The sequence below is a fragment of the Coregonus lavaretus genome (assembly GCF_964263955.1).
Source record: "Coregonus lavaretus genome assembly, chromosome: 16".
NCBI classification, from domain to species: Eukaryota; Metazoa; Chordata; class Actinopteri; order Salmoniformes; family Salmonidae; genus Coregonus; species Coregonus lavaretus.
In genome coordinates, this window is record NC_140003.1 from 840,546 (window position 1) to 859,837 (window position 19,292).

At 43.1% G+C, this 19,292-nt stretch overlaps 1 protein-coding gene across 1 annotated transcript; it reads left to right on the forward strand.

Annotated features, from left to right (window-relative positions):
* The first annotated feature begins 1,014 nt into the window (after positions 1–1,014).
* Positions 1,015–14,675, forward strand: LOC311143570 (F-box/LRR-repeat protein 3-like). The gene is made up of 5 exons (XM_084179422.1): positions 1,015–1,218; positions 4,432–4,836; positions 5,018–5,140; positions 9,455–9,626; positions 13,432–14,675. The coding sequence occupies exons 2-5, from the start codon at positions 4,432–4,434 to the stop codon at positions 14,070–14,072; spliced, it is 1,341 nt and encodes a 446-aa protein (XP_084035548.1). The 5' UTR covers positions 1,015–1,218; the 3' UTR covers positions 14,073–14,675.
* The last annotated feature ends 4,617 nt before the right edge of the window (positions 14,676–19,292 follow it).

Consider the following 19,292-nt stretch of genomic DNA (forward strand, 5'->3'; position numbering starts at 1 on the left):
TTATTCATTTGTTCCCATTGGAAACGACAGGCCGTGGTGGACTTTGGCCTTTATCGCAATGGTGATAAATCACACTGTCAAAGTGGAGAAAAGATCTAGGAAGATTGAAATCATTGTAATTGCAGCGGAGCGGCTCCTGGTTGTGAAAGATTTCACAGCAAAGGACTTACATGGAATGTAAGCAAAAGCCGTACCACCTTCTCAGGTCCTAGAGCCTGAGAAGCGAGATATGGAGAACTAAAAGAAGGAAGAAGAGGGAGTTTTGTTTGTTTTGGCAATGTACTATTGTTATTAGGGTGGATTGTTAGAATCACTATTAAGTATGGATTATTAAAAAAATTTAAATCGTCCAATTGGTGGCGCCATAAAACCCACAGAAGAAGAGGACAGGCCGCGGTCCGTCTATCTTGGGTTAGTTATAAAATATATTTAGTATCACCCACATTGCACCGCTTCTGTCACAACAACTCATCGCCATTTCAGGGATGGGGGTGGGTGGGAGCAAGCTGAAACTCCCGTGAAGGGATTAGGGCACCGGAAATCAGATGGGTATTCAGATAAGATTTACTTGGGTCCCAGCCCATGTGGGGGTGGAGGAAAATGAGGCAGTAGATGAACAGAGCACTTAGTACAGATGAGGCTATTTTTACAAGATTAAGGGTGGGACACAGCCAGTTGAATAAGACATTAAATGTGATAGGAAAGCATCCAACGGGAAAGTGTGATTATTGTCAGGAAACAGAGACCGTGGAGCATGTATTGCTACAGTGTGGGCAGTATCAGAGGGAAAGAGAGAGGTTGAGATCTAGTACAGGAAATTAGTTTAAAGAGTATATTGAGTAGAACGTCATTAGAAATAGTCTCAAATATGTTATACTTTGTAAGAACAACGGGGCTGGCAGGTAGGATTTAGTTTCTCCCTGTCTCTGACCCACACTCCGGTACAGTAGGTGGCGTTAATGCACCATAACGTTGATTGCCAATCGCCGATAAACCCCACTGAAGAAGAAGGTCACTGGAAATATATCAATTTACACGAACATACTGTGTTTTAAAGAAAACTGTACATCTGGCTAAATCTTAAACTGATGGCACCGAGTTGGTGCCCGATGCGTGTTATTTGGCTCGGGCGAATGAATTGTCAAGTGCGGAAGTTGTCAGTAATTTGATTTTTCACTGCGAACAGCTAACCGTTAGCTAGCCAAGTGTAAACATAAGGTAAGGAAGAGGATATGGGTCTGCTAACAGCTAGCTAACGTTAGCTTCACTTCCACCACCATTCAATGTTTGTCAAGATTAGTATCTTATTATTCACTTAAGTAGCTAACGTATTTAGAACCAATATGGCTACCATGTTTACCCCATTCTGTAACTATGAGTGTTTATGACATAGACCCTCAAGTAATTTATTAGGATCTCTATGGCCACAGCATACTGGGCCAGACAGCTTCCTTCCATGCATGATGATGCTAGCTAGCCCTTCAAATCTTGCTGTCACTTATATTTAAACAGCAACGTTCCGTCCAATGACTGTATATAAGAATGGACAAAGGCATTGATCACGTGACACCATTGATTCCTATGTGAAGACTCAATAGTGTATTGAATCCAAAGATGCATGACAACGAACGAAAGTACACGCGCCAATTTAATTGCACTAAATTATCCCATAAACCGATAAGCATTACTGGTCAAATGTATTTTCGGTAGTTAACCAATTAACGGTTTTTAGATTAACTGTTAACATCCCTACTCAAATCTGTTAGCTAGCTAAGTTAGCAAGGTTATGAATACAACTCCCATCTGCTGTCGACATCAGGATACTATTTGAGAGCACTAGCTAGTTAGCTCCAAACGGGGTTATAGCTTTCAGTGTAATGTTGCACGGTATAACGAAACTTCTGTACTTTTCGATACTAGAACATGAAAAATGGTTCAGTACTAGAGTTACTTTCGGAACTTCTGTCAATTGTGTCTCACGTCGTATACTGATTGAGAGGATCAAGTCTTTCTATCAGCGCAGCCGATGGCCCCTTATAGCACGAGCGCACGTTAATGCCTCTTGCCTGCTCCACTTACACTCATTGCTAGGCTTGGGTGGTATCTAGATTGTCATACATTCATACCGACCTTGTGCCATACCAGTAATACCGGCACTCAACACAAGGGGCGCTATTGTAATCCAAAGGTTAGCAATGCTAACAACTACATGTAAAATCCCATATAGAATGCCAACATTTTACAGTCTCTGACCTAAAGTATTTGCAGGACAAAGTTTTACAAGTAACACAACCACGCACAAAATAAATATTAGACAGCAAGGCTCTTGATCCAGGAGGGGATTTTCTGCTGTTACCAAGCAAAACTTGATTTTGGAAGAAGCTAACCACTTAGCTAGATAGCTAAGGGGCTCCCGAGTGGCGCAGCGGTTTTAGGCACTGCATCTCAGTGCTTGAGGTGTCACTACAGACCCCCTGGTTCGATTCCAGGCTGTATCACAACCGGCCGTGATTGGGAGTCACATAGGGCGGCGCACAGTGGTGTAGGCCGTCATTGTAAATAATAATTTGTTCTTAACTGACTTGCCTAGTTAAATAAAGGTTAAAATACAGTGGGGAAAAAAAGTATTTAGTCAGCCACCAATTGTGCAAGTTCTCCAACTTAAAAAGATGAGAGAGGCCTGTAATTTTCATCATGGGTACACGTAAACTATGACAGACAAAATGAGAAAAAAAATCCTGAAAATCACATTGTAGGATTTTTAATGAATTTATTTGCAAATTATGGTGGAAAATAAGTATTTGGTCAATAACAAAAGTTTCTCAATACTTTGTTATATACCCTTTGTTGGCAATGACACAGGTCAAACGTTTTCTGTAAGTCTTCACAAGGTTTTCACACACTGTTGCTGGTATTTTGGCCCATTCCTCCATGCAGATCTCCTCTAGAGCAGTGATGTTTTGGGGCTGTCGCTGGGCAACACGGACTTTCAACTCCCTCCAACGATTTTCTATGGGGTTGAGATCTGGAGACTGGCTAGGCCACTCCAGGACCTTGAAATGCTTCTTATGAAGCCACTCCTTCATTGCCCGGGCGGTGTGTTTGGGATCATTGTCATGCTGAAAGACCCAGCCACATTTCATCTTCAATGCCCTTGCTGATGGAAGGAGGTTTTCACTCAAAATCTCACGATACATGGCCCCATTCATTCTTTCCTTTACACGGATCAGTCGTCCTGGTCCCTTTGCAGAAAAACAGCCCCAAAGCATGATGTTTCCACCCCCATGCTTCACAGTAGGTATGGTGTTCTTTGGATGCAACTCAGCATTCGTTGTCCTCCAAACACGACGAGTTGAGTTTTTACCAAAAAGTTCTATTTTGGTTTCATCTGACCATATGACATTCTCCCAATCCTCTTCTGGATCATCCAAATGCACTCTAGCAAACTTCAGACGGGCCTGGACATGTACTGGCTTAAGCAGGGGGACACGTCTGGCACTGCAGGATTTGAGTCCCTGGCGGCGTAGTGTGTTACTGATGGTAGGCTTTGTTACTTTGGTCCCAGCTCTCTGCAGGTCATTCACTAGGTCCCCCCGTGTGGTTCTGGGATTTTTGCTCACCGTTCTTGTGATCATTTTGACCCCACGGGGTGAGATCTTGCGTGGAGCCCCAGATCGAGGGAGATTATCAGTGGTCTTGTATGTCTTCCATTTCCTAATAATTACTCCCACAGTTGATTTCTTCAAACCAAGCTGCTTACCTATTGCAGATTCAGTCTTCCCAGCCTGGTGCAGGTCTACAATTTTGTTTCTGGTGTCCTTTGACAGCTCTTTGGTCTTGGCCATAGTGGAGTTTGGAGTGTGACTGTTTGAGGTTGTGGACAGGTGCCATTAATACAGGTAACGAGTGGAGGACAGAGGAGCCTCTTAAAGAAGAAGTTACAGGTCTGTGAGAGCCAGAAATCTTGCTTGTTTGTAGGTGACCAAATACTTATTTTCCACCATAATTTGCAAATAAATTCATTAAAAATCCTACAATGTGATTGTCTGGATTTTTTTTCTCAATTTGTCTGTCATAGTTGACGTGTACCTATGATGAAAATGACAGGCCTCTGTCATCTTTTTAAGTGGGAGAACTTGCACAATTGGTGGCTGACTAAATACTTTTTTCCCCCACTGTATAGTGAGCAATATGTTTGGAATATGAAATCGCAGTATCAAATCCCAATCGTGAGAATCGCAATACATATCGTATTGGCACCTAAGTATTGTGATATCGTATCGTGAAGTCCCAGCGCTATTGTATGCTGTGATATTGTTTTTTTATGCACAAAATCCCCTAAATTGAATAAACTATAAATGCGAGCAGGCTGTCCATGATCAGCAATGTGTTATTCTCACCAAACCTGGTTGTCTGTCTCTCCCTTATAAGATGAAGAGGGTGAAAGGAAATAAGGAATATGCCTGCAGCTCTTCCAGCGGGGGCCCAACAGCGTCCTGGAAGAAGATGCGGCAGCTACAGCCAAGGGAAGAGAAGCACCAAGAGAAGGAAGAAGAAGAGACTGATGTAGAACCCATCGAGTTTGGCTTTGACTGGGCACTGCTCCCACATGAGATCTTGCTCAACATCTTCCAATTCCTGCCTTTTCTGGACCGGGCGTACGCCTCGCAGGTGTGCCGCGGCTTTAACCAAGCCTTCCACATGCCCGAGCTGTGGAGGTGCTTTGAGTTTGAGCTGAATCAGCCTGCCAGTTCTTACCTGAAAGCGACACACCCAGACCTAATCAAGCAGATCATCAAGAGGCATTCGAATCACCTGCAGTATGTCAGTTTCAAGGTGAGTGGGAAAGACAACATTAGTGTGGTGGGTAGTGATGGTGTCTATAGGTTGATGGTGCTATATATATTTTTTTAGGCTATGTGGTGTAGCTTTTCCAGTATCCCATTCACCTGGAAAGGAGAGCCATCATCCTACCCAGCATTGAATGCTATCTATATTGTTTGTGTTTGATCTCTAGGTGGACAGCAGCACGGAGTCTGCCGAGGCGGCCTGTGATATTCTCTCCCAGCTGGTGAACTGTTCATTAAAGACCCTAGGGCTAATCTCCACGGCCAGGCCCAGCTTCATGGAGTTGCCCAAGGTAGATTACAAAGCCTGTTGGAATCAGCTATAGATAGGCCTTATATTTACAGTGTTCAGGAAACTATCCTCCATGTTGGCACCAAATGTTCCATGACAATGGCATTCTAATGTGTAATCTCGAATGTGAATACCATTTTATAACTAGGATTTGATTATCTGTCAGCTTTTGGCGCCTGTTAAAAGGTCAAAATTCCAGTTGACACTTTTTATTTTTTACACAGTGGAGTTCAACCGGTACACTTTCTCCATTAATTCATTTTGTTAAACAGTCCATAGCTGACCTGATCACTGTGTTGATTCTCCCAGAATGTATGCCCTATACCCTACACCTGCTGGATGTCATAAGTAACCCAAGATGGCGTAGCAGTGCGGTCGTGTTTTTCTGTAGTGTCCTTGTGTAAATAGACCGTTTTTTTGTCTATTTTGTATATATTTCTCAATTTTACTTTTCATTCTTTAACTAAATATACTTTCCTGCAACCCGCCTCACCCAACGTGGAAAGGATTCTATTATTATTCTAAGAACCTTAAGCTGAAACTAGTCTAGCTGCAGCCGAATGGCTGTGGTAGCTAGCTAGCTAGCTAGCTAGCTAGCTACTTGCTATTAGCCACCGTTAGCGTCTTCACCATCGTCCGTGGCCTGCACTACCCACCAGCCAGTTCTAGCTCTAGCCTGGACAATTTGTCTGCCAGTCTGCACAGCGTGCTATCGACCCAGAGCATATCGGATTTTCTGCAGGTATCACTGGACCTAGCGCCGGATCATCGCAACCAGCTAGCTGCAACCAAATGGCTGTTGTCGTTGGCTAATTACCATTGCCCTTAGCAAGCACCAGTTAGCCTTGAGCTAGCCTCGAGCCAGGCCCATCTCCCAGCTATCTACCTCTCTGTCAACCGGACGGGACCTCCTAGTGTTGACACGGAGCCCCGCCGATCCAACACGACTGGTTTGCCGACAAAATCATCTGATGTGGTTTCAACAGGCTTCCCGTTACGACGTCGACCTCGAAGATCCATCTGCTAGCCCCGGCACGCTAGCACACGCAAGCCAGGCCTATTGCTCGCCAGTGCTGTAGCAGCCCCCGATCTACCTCCGAACTCTCCTATTGCTGTTCACCGGACCTTATGATAACTCAGCTATACAGCTGATGCCTGCTGGACTGTTCCTTTATACGGTACCGCATCCTGTTTATGTTTAGCCTCAGCCCAAACTTTGTCGCCATTACCAGCTGTTGTCTTAGCTCTCTCGAATAACACCTGTGATTGCTTTATGACTCTCTCCCATGTCAATATGCCTTGCTGATTGCTGTTTCGGTTATTTCTTATTGTACTATTTCACTGTAGAGCCCCCAGCCCAGCTCAACCTGCCTTAGACAGCTCCTTTGTCCCGCCCCCCATACACGCGGAGACCGACTCAATCGGTGCCTCCAGTGATGCTATCTCTTTCATCGTTACCTAATGCTTAGTTTACCTCCACTGTACTCATATCCTTCCATATCCTTGTCTATACATAATGCCCTGAATCTATTCTACAATGCCCGGAAATCTGCCCCTTTTTTTCTCTGTACCCAACGCACTAGAAGACCAGTTCTTAAAGCCTTCAGCCGTATCCTTATTCTACTCCTCCTCTGTTCCTCTGGTGATGTAGAGGTTAACCCAGGCCCTGTAGCCCCCAGTATCACTCCTACTCCCCAGGCGTTATCATTTGTTGACTTCTGTAACCGTAAAAGCCTTGGTTTCTTGCACGTTAACATCAGAAGCCTCCTCCCTAAGTTTGAGTTATTCACTGCGTTAGCACACTCCGCCAACCCTGATTTTCTAGCAGTGTCTGAATCCTGGCTTAGGAAGGCCACCAAAAATTCAGAAATGTCCATCCCCAACTACAAAATTTTCCATCTCGATAGAACTGCCAAAGGGGGTGGAGTTAGCCTGCAGAGCTCTATCATACTATCCAGGTCTGTGCCCAAACAGTTTGAGCTTCTACTTCTAAAAATCCACCTTTCCAGAAATAAGTCTCTCACTGTTGCCGCTTGCTACAGACCCCCCTCAGCCCTGAGCTGTGCCCTGGACACCATATGTGAACTGATTGCCCCCCATCTATCCTCAGAGTTCGTACTGCTTGGTGACCTAAACTGGGATATGCTTAACACCCCGGCCAACCTACAATCTAAACTAGATGCCCTCAATCTCACACAAATTATCAACGAACCTACCAGGTACAACCCAAAATCTGTAAACATGGGCACCCTCATAGATATCGTCCTGACAAATGTACCCTCTAAATACACCTCTGCTTTCTAATAGACCTGGCCCGGGTATCCTGGATGGATATTGACCTCATTCCGTCAGTAGAGGATGCCTGGTTGTTCTTTAAAAGTGCTTTCCTCTCAATCTTAAATAAGCATGCCCCATTCAAAAAATTCAGAACTAAGAACAGATATAGCCCCTGGTTCTCCTCAGACTTGACTGCCCTTGACCAGCACAAAAACATCCTGTGGCGTACTGCATTAGCATCAAACAGCCCCCGCGATATGCAACTTTTCAGGGAAGTCAGGAACCAATATACACAATCAGTTAGGAAAGCAAAGGCTAGCTTTTTCAAACAGAAATTTGCATCCTGTAGCACTAACTCCAAAAGGTTTTGGGACACTGTAAAGTCCATGGAGAATAAGAGCACCTCCTCCCAACTGCCCACTGCACTGAGGCTAGGAAACACTGTCACCACCGATAAATCTACAATAATCGAGAATTTCAACAAGCATTTTGCTACGGCTGGCCATGCTTTCCACCTGGCTATCACTACCCCGGCCACCAGCTCTGCACCCTCCGCTGCAACTTGCCCATGCCCCCCCCCCCCCCCCCCCCCCCCACTTCTCTTTTACACAAATTCAGACAGCTGATGTTCTGAAAGAGCTGAAAAATCTGGACCCCTACAAGTCAGCTGGGCTAGACAATCTGGTCCCTTTATTTCTAAAATTAGCCGCCGAAATTGTCGCAACCCCTATTACTAGCCAGTTCAACCTCTCTTTCGTAACGTCTGAGATCCCCAGAGATTGGAAAGCTGCCGCGGTCATCCCCCTCTTCAAAGGGGGTGACACTCTCGATCCAAACTGTTACAGACCTATATCCATCCTGCCCTGCCTTTCAAACGTTTTTGAAAGCCAAGTTAACAAACAGATCACCGACCATTTCGAATCCCACCGTACCTTCTCCGCTATGCAATCCGGTTTCCGAGCTGGTCATGGGTGCACCTCAGCCACGCTCAAGGTCCTAAACGATATTATAACCGCGATCGATAAAAGAAAGTACTGCGCAGCCGTCTTCATCGACCTGGCCAAGGCTTTCGACTCTGTCAACCACCGCATTCATATTGGCAGACTAAATAGCCTTGGTTTCTCAAATGACTGCCTCGCCTGGTTCACCAACTACTTCTCAGATAGAGTTCGATGTGTCAAATCGGAGGGCCTGTTGTCTGGACCTCTGGCAGTCTCTATGGGGGTGCCACAGGGTTCAATTCTCGGGCCGACTCTATTCTCTGTGTATATCAATGATGTCGTGCTTGCTGCTGGTGACGCTTGGATACCATTTTGTATACATCTGGCCCTTCATTGGACACTGTGTTAACAAACCTCCAAACGAGCTTCAACGCCATACAACACTCCTTCCGTAGCCTCCAACTGCTCTTAAACACTAGTAAAACTAAATGCATGCTCTTCAACCGAACGCTGCTTGCACCCGCCCACCAGACTAGAATCACTACTCTCGGCTGGTCTGACCTAGAGTATGTGGACAACTACAAATACCTAGGTGTCTGGTTAGACTGTAAACTCTCCTTCCAGACTCACATTAAGCATCTCCAATCAAAAGTTAGATCTAGAATCGGCTTCCTATTTCGCAACAAAGCCTCCATCCCCATATTGTTATTTATTTTGCTAATTTGCACCCCAGTATCTCTATTTGCACATCATCTTTTGCACATCTATCATTCCAGTGTTAATACGAAATTGTAACTATTTTGCACTATGGCCTATTTATTACCTTACCTCCATAATTTACTACATTCGCACACACTGTATATAGATTTTCTGTTGTATTTTTGACTTTATGTTTTGTTTACCCCATATGTAACTCTGTGTTGTTGTTTTTATCGCACTGCTTTGCTTTATCTTGGCCAGGTCGCAGTTGTAAATGAGAACTTGTTCTCAACTGGCTTACCTGGTTAAATAAAGGTGAAATTAAAAAAAACACTACCTGCAGTCATCAATTTTATTAACCTATTCACTGATTGGTCATAAATGTTTTCCTCCTTTAGTCTCATTTCATCTCGGCCCTGACGGTGGTGTTTGTCAACTCCAAGTCCCTGTCGTCTCTGAAGATCGACGACACACCGGTGGACGACCCGTCGCTGAAGGTCCTGGTGGCCAACAACAGCGACACGCTGAAGCTGTTGAAGATGAGCAGCTGCCCTCATGTCTCCCCTGCAGGTAGGGTGCTTGTCTGAGTTGATGGTCATTGAATGGTCCCTAGAATGGATTACTTTTATATACAGTCGATTCCTGATTAGTGGACATCAAATACACTGAGTGTACAAAACATTAAGGACTCCTGCTCTTTCCATGACATAGACTGAACAGGTGAATCCAGGTGAAAGCTATTATCCTTTATTGATGTCACTTGTTAAATCTACTTCAATCTGTGTAGATGAAGGGGAGGAGACAGGTTAAATAAGGATTTTGAACATGGATTGTACATGTGTGCCATTCAGAGGGTCTATGGGCAAGACAAAAGATTTAAGTGCCTTGGAACAGGGTATGGTAGTTTGTGCTAGGCGCACCGGTTTGTGTCAAGAACTGCAACGCTGCTGGGTTTTTCACGCTCAACAGTTTCCGGTGTGTTTCAAGAATGGTCCACCACCCTAAGGACATCCAGACAACTTGACACAACTGTGGGAAGCATGGGCCAGCATCCCTGTGGAACGCTTTCTACACTTTTTCCCGACAAATTGAGGCTGTTCTGAAAGCAAAAGGGGGGGTGCAACTCAATATTAGGAAAGTGTTCTTAATGTTTAGTACACTCAGTGTAAGTTCACCAGTACCAGTTCAAATAGCCTACTTTGTTTTAACTTACTCTGGATGTCTGCATGCTCCTGTTTTGCATTTAGAAATCTACTTTATGTTGGCTAGTGCTTTAAACTGGTTCAGGTCATGTGTACTACTTGTTTTGACACATTTAAATCCTTATTCTTGTGACTCACATTTGATTGAACCTTTATTATAGGGAGTCATGCTTAGACCAAGGTCTCTTTTACAGATGAGCCCTGTAATTACAAAAATATACACATCAAATAGAAATGCAAAACAGAAATACAAAACACGACCATGGAAAACAAACATTCATTAGTAATAAGGTCACAAAGTGCTGTATAAGCACTTTGTGACAACTGCTGTAAAAAGGGCTTTATAAAATACATTTGACTGAATTTGATAAGGAGGCTTCTGAATTCAGTTGTCAATTATTCTCCTTTTAAAGTAGGTGACGTCAGAGGTCACCATGTGGGAGAAGTGGGTGCTCAGGATGATAGACGAGTTTCCCACTAGTAATTACCAGTTGGAAGGCCGTATAAACACTTAAAATAAGGGCTGTGCTTTGTGTAGGATTACCCTGGCATGACGTTTTGATAGCCATGTAAATCTCTCTCGGACAAGGTGACTTTTATCAATATATTTGGCTCTATTTTACTCTCAGATTCGAAAATGATAATTAGCATCAAAGTAGAGATCATGCAAGACTACAAATCCCTGCAAGCTCCTGCACGTCATCTCTAGCTGACACCGTCATCTCTAGCTGACACCCACCGGGGCGGCAGGTAGCTTAGTGGGTAAGAGCGTTGTGCCAGTAACCGAAAGGTCGCTAGTTCTAATCCCCGAGCTGACTAGGTGAAAAATCTGTCGATGTGCCCTTAAGCAAGGCACTTAACCCTAATTGCTCATGTAAGTTGCTCTGGATAAGAGCGTCTGCTAAATAATGTAATTTAATTTTTTTAATTTAACCTTTGCTAACAGGTATTGTATCAATTTAAAACTTTCACAAGGCAGTTCAAAGAATTGTACATTTAAAGAAATGTTTCCCATTTATTACTAAATTTAGCTAACATTAGATGGTTAATCCAGAGATTCTTACCTTTGCCTCGATTCGGCAGTCTCGTCCAGATCATCATGGCATTTGTAGTTCTTTATGATAGCCACATTAGCAACAAATTAGCGTCTCATATATTGATAAAAGTCACCTTGTCCTAGAGAGATTTAGACGGTTATCAAAACGTCACACCAGGGTAAGCCTACACGAAACACAGCCCTTATTTTAAGTGTTTCTAAAAAAAATCTCCTATAGGGAAAAATTGTGGAAAAAACGATTTGCAACCATTTCCTTGTTTGACCCCTAGGTTTTATGGGTATTATGACTCATACTGTGGTACTCTGTTCATTGAAAACTTTTGCTTTGTCTTGCTTATGTAGAGCAGGTACTACCTGTTTGCTGAAATGGATGCAACGTGTCTCGAGCACTTTCACGAGGTGCTGTTGAAACCCCCTATTCTCAACCAGCGAGAATGGGCGCATATCTGCAGATATAAACCAAAGACTGTAAATAATGTAAACACAGCCTACCTATTGCTCTTGTAATTTCTTTGGCCTGGTCAGAAGCAGCTACCAAGGGCTGCTTGAATGCAGATGGGTGACAATGTTGTGTTTCTTTGCGTTTCCGTCTTGGCAGCTGCATAGGCTATTCTCATTGAGCGTGGCGACATACTGTTAATATTTTATCCACAACTCTGTCCATCACCGTTGTAATCTACTGGTAAGTCAAAAATGTTCCCAAACTGGAGATTTAAACGATGGAGGATCCTCCAATTCTGGCATATCGACCCCCACCACTCGCCATCGTAAAGAACTAGTTCCCGGCTGCGCCTCACAAAAGCACAGTTTATAATGCGCCAATTAAGATTAGAATTTTGATTAACATGCGCATAGGCTCTAGTTGTTTTAACGGAATGGCCTGAAAAAAAATGTCCAGCTCCAATTTACTTAAGAGTCATAGGCCTGCCACAACGCAGCGAAGGCATAGCCTAAAGGCCTAGAGTTTTTATTTTGTAAATCTTTTTTTTGTATTCATTCGGGTTCACAGTGCAGACCGAACCGAGTAATACGTGTACCGTTACACCCCTACTGGTCTGTGTTTCTCTGGTAAGCCTACTATTTATGGATAGCTTTTGTCTGAGCTCTTATTCCCCTCAATGGTAGAAATGGATGTGAAAAATTGTCAAGCTTTTATGGCAACACTTAGTCTAATATTTAGGTTGTGGGGCAGTGCCTATACCCAGGGCTCTTCAACACCGGTCCTGGAGGGCCGAAACACATGGTAGTTAATTGCACTCACCTGATGTCCCAGGTCTGAATCAGTGTTTCGGCCTTCCAGGACCGGAGTTGAAAAGTCCTGGCTTGTAGTATACTGCATCTGCCCGTAAAGCGCTTTGATTGTTTCAAAGTTTAAGTGGGCTACCTACATACACTACCGTTCAAAAGTTTGGGGTCCCTTAGAAATGTCCTTGTTTTCTTTCTTCTTTGCAACTCTGCCTAGAAGGTCAGCATCCCGGAGTAGCCTTCATTTCTCAGAACAAGAATAGACTGACGAGTTTCAGAAGAGTTCTTTGTTTCTGAGCCTGTAATCGAACCTACCATTGCTGATGCTCCAGATACTCAACTTGTCTCAAGAAGGCCAGTTTTATTGCACCTTTAATCAGCACAACAGTTTTCAGCTGTGCTAACATAATAGCGAAAGTGTTTTCTAATGATCAATTAGCCTTTTTTAAATTATAAACTTGGATTAGCAAACACAACGTGCCATTGGAACACAAGACTGATGGTTGCTGATAATGGGCCTCTGTATGCCTATGTAGATATTCCATTTAAAAATCAGCCGTTTCCAGCTACAATAGCCATTTACAAGATTAACAATGTCTACACTGTATTTCTGATCAATTTGATGTCATTTTAATGGACAAAAATATTGCTTTTCTTTCGAAAACAAGGACATTTCTAAGTGACCCCATACTTTTGAACGGTAGTGTATGTGTTGTTTAAACCGAAAACCTTGGGCACAAAACTGAAAGTTCTCAATAAACCATTAATAACAATGGTTAAAACTAAATTAATTCAAACTAAATAGGCACTGTGTTATAATTGGAGTAATAAAATACCTATGTTTCTAAACCAAACCTTGCTTTGTGTGCAGGTATCCTGTGTGTGGCGGACCAGTGCCACGGCCTGAGGGAGCTGGCGCTAAACTACCAACTGCTGAGCGACGAGCTCTTATTAGCCCTCTCCTCTGAGAAACACGTGCACTTGGAGCATCTCCGCATCGACGTGGTCAGCGAGAATCCCGGGCAGAATTTCCACACCATCAAGAAGTCCAGCTGGGATGCTATGGTGCGCCACTCGCCCATGTTCAACCTGGTCATGTACTTCTTCCTCTACGAGGATGAGTTTGGCCCTTTCTTCAAGGAGGAGGTCCCCGTCACCCACCTCTACTTTGGCCGCTCTGTCAGTAAGGACGTGCTGGGCCGTGTGGGGCTCCACTGCCCTCGGCTAGTGGAGTTGGTGGTGTGTGCCAATGGGCTGCGGCCGCTGGATGAGGAGCTGATCCGCATCGCCAAGCGCTGCACCCAGCTGTCGGCCATCGGCCTTGGGGAGTGTGAGGTGTCGTGCAGCGCATTCGTGGAATTTGTGAAGATGTGCGGTCGGAGGTTGTCCCAGCTGTCCATCATGGAAGAGGTGCTGATTCCCGACCATAAGTACAACCTTGACGAAATCCACTGGGAGGTGTCCAAGCACCTGGGCCGTGTCTGGTTCCCTGACATGATGCCCACCTGGTAGAGCCGTTCACAGGTACAGAGTTTGACAAACGTGGAGTCCATGATGGCACCCAAGGATCAACTGAAGTTCCGAAGATAATCCTATTCTACTGATAATGGGAATTTCAGGGATGTGATTTTTTCTGATTTAAATCGGGAATTTCTGATATGACTATCCTCCATTCATATGTTTGAAGCTGACCTATCCCCCTAGAGCGCAGACAAAACTGATTTTCCTAATTTTCTGTTCTCTTGATCATATCCCTGAAATGTGGAATATTCTTGTTATGGAATGTTTGGCGTCAACATAGAGGCTAGTTTGCCAAACTCTGTACTGTATATCTGTGGTGAAGGAGCACACCCCTCCCCAGGTGGAAGAGGCTACACTGGGCAAGGACGAAGGGTGGAGTTTTGGGTTAACTCACTGTGCAGACAGTAATGCTGTGGCTGGTTATTGATATAGCTTAGCTAGCTAGCACTGTTAGAAAACACCAACCGTATTTTCACCATCTTTAAAGTGCCACTGTAACCGCTGCTGCCCACACAAAAATCCGATACTACAACAGATTAGCTAAAAAAAGCAAGGCTATGATTTGGACAGGAACTCTGCACTTTTTGCAACAGAACATACAGTGGGGGAAAAAAGTATTTAGTCAGCAACCAATTGTGCAAGTTCTCCCACTTAAAAAGATGAGAGAGGCCTGTAATTTTCATCATAGGTACACGTCAACTATGACAGACAAAATGAGATTTTTTTTCTCCAGAAAATCACATTGTAGGATTTTTTATGAATTTATTTGCAAATTATGGTGGAAAATAAGTATTTGGTCAATAACAAAAGTTTCTCAATACTTTGTTATATACCCTTTGTTGGCAATGACACAGGTCAAACGTTTTCTGTAAGTCTTCACAAGGTTTTCACACACTGTTGCTGGTATTTTGGCCCATTCCTCCATGCAGATCTCCTCTAGAGCAGTGATGTTTTGGGGCTGTCGCTGGGCAACACAGACTTTCAACTCCCTCCAAAGATTTTCTATGGGGTTGAGATCTGGAGACTGGCTAGGCCACTCCAGGACCTTGAAATGCTTCTTACGAAGCCACTCCTTCGTTGCCCGGGCGGTGTGTTTGGGATCATTGTCATGCTGAAAGACCCAGCCACGTTTCATCTTCAATGCCCTTGCTGATGGAAGGAGGTTTTCACTCAAAATCTCACGATACATGGCCCCATTCATTCTTTCCTTTACACGGATCAGTCGTCCTGGTCCCTTTGCAGAAAAACAGCCGCAAAGCATGATGTTTCCACCCCCATGCTTCACAGTAGGTATGGTGTTCTTTGGATGCAACTCAGCATTCTTTGTCCTCCAAACATGACGAGTTGAGTTTTTACCAAAAAGTTCTATTTTGGTTTCATCTGACCATATGACATTCTCCCAATCCTCTTCTGGATCATCCAAATGCACTCTATCAAACTTCAGACGGGCCTGGACATGTACTGGCATAAGCAGGGGGACACGTCTGGCACTGCAGGATTTCAGTCCCTGGCGGTGTAGTGTGTTACTGATGGTAGGCTTTGTTACTTTGGTCCCAGCTCTCTGCAGGTCATTCACTAGGTCCCCCCGTGTGGTTCTGGGATTTTTGCTCACCGTTCTTGTGATTATTTTGACCCCACGGGGTGAGATCTTGCGTGGAGCCCCAGATCGAGGGAGATTATCAGTGGTCTTGTATGTCTTCCATTTCCTAATAATTGCTCCCACAGTTGATTTCTTCAAACCAAGCTGCTTACCTATTGCAGATTCAGTCTTCCCAGCCTGGTGCTGGTCTACAATTTTGTTTCTGGTGTCCTTTGACAGCTCTTTGGTCTTGGCCATAGTGGAGTTTGGAGTGTGACTGTTTGAGGTTGTGGACAGGTGTCTTTTATACTGATAACAAGTTCAAACAGGTGCCATTAATACAGGTAACGAGTGGAGGACAGAGGAGCCTCTTAAAGAAGAAGTTACAGGTCTGTGAGAGCCAGAAATCTTGCTTGTTTGTAGGTGACCAAATACTTATTTTCCACCATAATTTGCAAATAAATTCATTAAAAATCCTACAATGTGATTTTCTGGGAAAAAAATTCTCAATTTGTCTGTCATAGTTGACGTGTACCTATGATGAAAATTACAGGCCTCTCTCATCTTTTTAAGTGGGAGAACTTGCACAATTGGTGGCTGACTAAATACTTTTTTCCCCACTGTATTTGAGTAATCGCAGTTGACACAATTGTTTGTGTATGTGACTGATGGAATGGTGATAGGTGATCCAGTGTAGCATACCGTGTAGTAAAAATAGTCTCCGAATAATCTAAATCTAAAATTATGAGAGAATTCACACTAAAGCAATCAGGCGTGAAACTACTTGTACTCATTTATGATGCACCTATATGGACTGGTAACTTCAAATATATTTTCAGTTGTCAAATCCTGACAGAATGGAACATACTTGGCGTGTTCTAGATTGGAACGTCCTGGGTGGAATCAGGTTCTAGAATGCAGCAAATTAGCTCTCATCACTTGCTAGTGTCAGACTTGTCTTCTGGTCCAGCGCTGTTTGGTGGGAGAGAAGTTAGTCACTGGCTGTTTCCTGGGTAGCCTAAGCGTAGGTGAGGATTTGGAGTAGAAGAGAGCGAGAGAAAGCCAAACGTATGCTATTTGAAGTGTTTCACTATACCAACTGATGCTGATGGTGGTGTTTTTTGTAAACAGGGCTATCAGTGAAGGTGTATAGTTTTGTTATTAGGGGTTTACAGTGAAGCTGTGAAACCTATTGTTGTTCTCTTTTTCGGGGGGGGGGGGATTCTACGTTTTTCACGCAGAAAGGGAAAGATAAAACCCAGAACAAATATCTTGCTGCGTCTTATTGTAAATTCTGCTCAGCTTCAGTCAGGGTTCACTCCAAATCATGAATGTAATTTTGTGCTTCAGTTGCACTTCTCCACACTGGATGAAATGTATTTGCTTTCATCATTGGATCACCAGACAACACTCCGACTGATGTGTAGGCTACTTTTCTCCGGTACTTTCCTCCAGTGTAGTTTTTCTCTGGTAGCCTTCAGAAAAGTATTCACACCCCTTTACTTTTTCCACATTTTGTTACAAAGTGGGATTAAAATTGATTTAATTGTAATTTTTGGTCAACGATCTACACAAAATACTGTGAAAGTGGAAGATTTGTAAAAAAAAAAAAAAAAAATATATATATATATATATATATATATATATATATATAAATAATAAACACATATATATCTTCATTAGATAAGTAAGTATTAAAGTCCCTGAGTCAATACATGTTAGAATCACCTTTGGCAGCAATTACAGCTGTAAGTCTTTCAGGGTAAGTCTCTAAAAGCTGATGACAAGCATACCCATAACATGATGCAGCCACCACTAGGGTGGGATCCCGGGACCACTCTACACATTTCCCAAAAAAATTACATTACAATGTCGCACTAATGCAATTCCACAAAATACACAACATATACATTTTGCTGTGTCTAATGTGTATTCATGTAATATGAGTGACTAAAAAATTACAATATTTTAGGGCTAAAACATCTAAATAAATAAAAAGCGTTAGCTGACATGGGCTAGTTGATCTGGACATTTCTGACAAGTTATAAATAGCTCTCTAAGGTATGCAATGACTAACATGGCCAGAGGAACTGATGATGCACTACTCAATTTCGAAATTGCACCTTATGCATTCTACTATTACAACCTTAAAAGAGTATGTTTAAAGCCGGACTGAGTTCTGGACTGAAGCCAGTGTAGAGGCTAGCACTGGAGTAATAAGATTACATTTTTTGGTTCTAGTCAAGATTCTAGCAGCTGTGTTTAGCACTAACTGAAGTTTATTTAGTGCTTTATCCGTATAGCCAGAGAGTAGAGCATTGCAGTAGTCTAATCTAGAAGTGACAAAAGCATGGATTCGCTTTTTCTTATTTTTGCAATGTTACAAAGATGGAAAAAAGCTGCCCTTGAAATATTCTTGATATGTTCGTCAAAAGAGAGATCAGAGTCCAGAGTAACCCCAAGGTCCTTCAGTTTTATTTGAGACAACTGTACAACCATCAAGATGAATTGTCAGATCCAACAGCAGATCTCTTTGTTTCTTGGGACCTAGAACTAGCATGTTCGTTTTGTCTGAGTTTAAAAGTAAAACATTTGCCGCCATCCACTTTCTTATGTCTGGAACACAGGTTTCCAGGGTTGGCAATTTTGGGGCTTCACCATGTTTCATCGAAATGTACAGCTGTGTGTCGTCCGCAGTGAAAGTTGACATTGTGTTTCCGAATGACATCACCAAGAGGTATAATATATAGTGAAAACAATAGTGGTCCTAAAACAAAACCTTGAGGAACCCCAAAACATACAATTGATTTGTCAGAGGACAAACCATCCACAGAGACTAACTGATACCTTTCCGACAGATAAGATCTAAACCAGGCAAGAACTTGTCCGTGTAGAACAATTACGGTTTCCAATCGCTCCAAAAGATTGTGGTGATCGATGGTGTCAAAAGCAGCACTAAGGTCTAGGAGCACGAGGACAGATGCAGAGCCTTGGTCTGATGCCATTAAAAGGTAATTTACCACCTTCACGAGTACAGTCTCAGTACTATGATGGGGTCTAAAACCAGACTGAAGTGTTTGGTATACATTATTTGTCTTCGGGAAGGCATTGAGTTGCTGCGCAACACCTTTTTCAAAATGTTTAGAGGAATGGGAGATTTGATATAGGCCGAATTATTTATATATATTTTTTTTTTTGAATTGTTACATTTTCCCAGTCAAGGTTTGGCTTTTTCAGGAGAGCTGTATTACTGCCACTTTTAGTGAGTTTGGTACACATCCGGAGGATAGGGAGCCGTTTATTATGTTCAACATAGGAGGGCCAAGCACAAGAAGTAGCTCTTTCAGTAGTTTAGTTGAAATAGGGTCCAGTATGCAGATGGAAGGCATAGAGGCCATGACTATTTTCGTGAATGTGTCAAGCGATACAGGATTAAAAAACATAAGTCAGAGTCAGGACGACTGCGCTTTGGATAAATTCAAAGAGGAGTCCGTAATTAATAAATATTTTTGTTGAAGATGTTCATTAATTCATTACTGCTGAAGTGAAAGCCATCCTCTCTTGGGAAATGCTGCTTTTTAGTTAGCTTTGCAACAGTATCAAAAATAAATGTTGATTGTTCTTATTCTCCT